Below are 3,762 nucleotides of genomic sequence, written 5' to 3'. Positions count from 1 at the left end.
AACTTGGGACCAGCTAATATTCCTTTGTAAATTCAAAATATCTTTTGAACTACTGCACTGGTACACTGTACATTGGTACTCTACACTACTACACAATTACAGTCTTGCTTCTTGTGTTACATAAGGCTCCTTGTGTTACATAAGGCCAGTTAATAAGAGACTGACATGTACATTGGGTTTGTAGGTGGCGGGGTTTGAAAGAAAGAAAAAAGACAATGCATCTTTTTCTAGCTTGAAATACACTAATGAGTTGGTTAAGTGAATCCAATTTACTCCCTTAATCTAAGTATTGCAAAATCTTCTGTATATGTGGAACTTTACATGTTATGTAAAGTAGGACCCTACTGAAGATAAAGACGCTTTGTGCATAGTGTGTCAGCCGCAAAGATGAGCAGGGTTCACATTCTAGAAAGAGTAAGGTTGGAGTAAGAAAGCCATATACCTACTGGGCTGAATGATAGACCTCTTCACTCAAGTACTTTTAGTTTTTTCAGCACGTTTGCAACGCATACAACTGAATTTCAGGCAATCCCAAAAGCAGCCACTGTTACTTTTTATATGTGCTTTTACCCCCATTAGTGGTGCTGGATGACAGCAAGCGGTTAGCAAAGAGAAAGCTGATAGAAGAAAACCGAGAGAAGAGACGTCGGGAGGAACTGCAGAAAACAATTGGGCACAAACCTGAACCAACAGATGAGGAGTGGGAGCTGATCAAAATTGTTACTGAAGCACATGTGGCCACCAATGCACAAGGAAGCCATTGGAAGCAAAAAAGGAAATTTCTGGTAGGAACCTTTCCCTTTTCCACTGTTTCGGCTGCCAAGTTCTTTTGTTTGTTCTTCAATCCCTTCCCAGCCCTGCTACCCATTTGCACTTTATATTTGTTTGAGTATTGACTGGTGCACTATGTGAAAAAAGTGTGATTGTCTTAATTAGTGGCTGCCAAATTCTTTGATGCACCTGGTCATTTGATCAAACAGTTCAGCCAGAAAGGTTAGCAGAATGCTGCTAAGTAACAGACAAAACAGTTGGATCCCAGTTTTTGCTGCAGTAAAGAAAAGTGACAAACTTGTCTCACTCCTACTTTACCCTGGTGTCAGTCTAAAATACACCCATCTTCAAGGACTTGTGTCTTCAGTAGGGGCTGAGATTTAGCATGTTTTTATATTTAAAATCCAAGACTTTTTTCAGGTAATAGTACAAAAACAGCTGCTTCTTTTTTTGGTTTTGTTTGTTGTTCCTTTGCGTAGAAGTGAATAAATGTGTTTAAACCACATTTGGCAAGAAGAATTAAACTCAGCAAAACCAAGATGATTCTTTCGTTGCATCATTGACGTTATAAATTATGGAAGATTCCTGAGACTTCTTACCTATAACTGAGGGTTAGCCTAGAAACTTAAAGGTATTTGTGATGATTTTGTGGACAAATAGTTGTCTGCAAACACAGGCAACTGGACTTTATTGCCTGAAAGGCTCCTTCCAGTCCTATGTTCCAATGTACTCTAGCATGTTTTTGTTTCATTACATCCCTTTAAAAATGGGTAGTTTGATTTTTGATTATTTTCTACATTTATTTGGTAGAGGAAATAAATGTAGGATAAAAACTCTTGCAGCACACAAGTGTGCGTATAATGTCATGAATGTCAAAGAGCCTGGAAGGCAAGTGAAACCTACTTCAGTCCCAAATGCGCTGTATGGTACCATAGAATTTCCCCTAGGTGGAAACTTATTTTTCAAAAGCAGCCTACTCCAGTGTTGGAATCATGAACATTACACCCATCACAATACATCATATACTATTTGAGATAGCTGTTGCTTTTTATGATGCTTGCTTAGTCTCAGATCACATCATTTTATACATAAGATCACACACTTGTGTCAGGACATGCTGGGAACAACACAGAGACAGAGCACATGGTAAAAGACACTAGAATGTTTCTGAAATTACTTTCTACAAAGTTGTTTTATTTTGTTTTAAAACACCACGCTTGTAATACTGCATAGCTAATTTCTTAAACATAGTTGCATTAGCATGCAGATGCTTGTTGTAAATCTTTCTATTGCTTCATAGAGAGCTCGGGAGGAGGGTTTCTGAAAGAAGTTGAATTTGATTTGGAGCTCATGGCAGAACTGTAGAATCTCTGACATTATTCTAAAAATGATTACACATATATTTATATTATGCAACAGCAATTTCATTGTCACCGTTGTTTAAAGATATGTTTATATATTTCCTAAAGCTCAGTGGTCTTAAAAGAGTCCTTCTTTGACTTCTGTGCAGTTTTAATCATTTTAATGTGAACAAAGTTATCTCTTCACGTAATGTTAGGTAGGTCTTTGGAAATATCAAAGCCTTATGACGAAACAGAGGAACAGCTATGTGGCTGTTTTTAAAAAATATATAGATGCAGTGCCAAGCTATCATTACAATAAAACATGCAAACTTAAATTCAGTTGTGATAAAAATCGTCCGTCCTCTGCAGAGGTTCAGAGTAAGGTTTTGACATAATCAGATCCTACTAAAATCCTCAAAATGTGATATATAAGTTTTAGATGCAAGTCCTGCAGGTAGTGAAGCTTAGCATAAATGGACAGATGTCCTGGGGATTCTTCTTTTGTCCAGACTCATAACATTTCAGCCCCAGTCATTAGTCATCTTAGCATAGCTCTAGAAATAAAACTTGTCAGTTCAGTTGTGCTCTTCCATGTTTGGGTACCTCTGCTATAGCAAAACATCACAACAAATAGTTAGAACGCCCAGTTCTTCACTGTGCTAAGTACCTTCTAAAAGGAACTGAGTACAAAGGCATAAGACTGAAAGCAGTCTTGCAAGCAATCAAGTCCAGTCCCCTGTGTTTGCAGAAATTTTTTGTCCAAAAGATCCACAAGATCATCCACACTGACCCCTGTTACACAACACAGCACAGACCACCCTGTGGGAAACCAAAAACCCTATGATACGCCACAGGTAAAGAACAAGAAAGACAAAGGCATTGCCAGCGCTCTGGCACTTCAGTAGACAGACAGGATTCTTTGGGTGAATCTGATATCTTTTATTAGACCAACTTAAATAGTTGGAAAAAAAATTTAAGCAAGCCTTTGGTTTAAAAACCCTTCGTCAGGCTGTGGCCTGGACCCCTGGCACTTCAGTGGCAGTAACTTCAACAGCTTTGCTTTTCAGGGAAGTTGAGCACTTCAGAGAACACAGGACTAGCCCTAAATTACCAAGGAGAACAACATAATCTGTTCCCCAAAGATATGTATATGGGGTAGAAGCATAACGTGTGTAAAAATGCAGCTGCCCATACAAAATGGTAATGCCAGTCAGGTGCCCATTTATTTAGATTTCATAGACTTTTCATAGACATTAGGGCTCGAAGAGACTTTGGAAGATCATCGAGTCCAGCCCCACGCCCAAAGAGCAGGAAGTCAGCTGGGGTCATAGGATCCCAGCAAGATAAGCATCCAATTTACTCTTGAAAGTGTTCAATGTAGGTGCTTGAACCACCTCCGATGGCAGGCTGTTCCAGACCTTGGGGGCTCGGACAGTAAAGAAATTCTTCCTTATGTCCAGCCTGAAACGGACTTGCAGGAGTTTATAACCATTAGACTTTGTCATCCCTTGGGGCGCTCTGGTGAACAAACGTTCCCCCAGATCCTGGTGAACACCCCTTATAAACTTATAGGTGGCCATCAGATCACGCCTGAGCCTGTGCTTTTCCAGGCTGAACAGTCCCATAGCTCTCAGCCTCTCGTCATAAG

At 39.6% G+C, this 3,762-nt stretch overlaps 1 protein-coding gene across 1 annotated transcript in view; it reads left to right on the top strand.

The window, feature by feature from the left end:
• Positions 1–3,762, top strand: part of THRB (thyroid hormone receptor beta) — a 288,958-nt gene that overhangs the window by 268,796 nt on the left and 16,400 nt on the right. The window contains exon 5 of the mRNA XM_019508763.1: positions 580–785. Within this exon, the coding sequence (XP_019364308.1) occupies positions 580–785 (206 nt within the window). The remainder of the gene's footprint in view (positions 1–579; positions 786–3,762) is intronic.

Source organism: Gavialis gangeticus, unplaced genomic scaffold (genome assembly GCF_001723915.1).
Source record: "Gavialis gangeticus isolate Ggan-Ray unplaced genomic scaffold, GavGan_comp1, whole genome shotgun sequence".
NCBI lineage: Eukaryota > Metazoa > Chordata > Crocodylia > Gavialidae > Gavialis > Gavialis gangeticus.
This window is presented reverse-complemented; position numbering and strand designations above follow the sequence as displayed.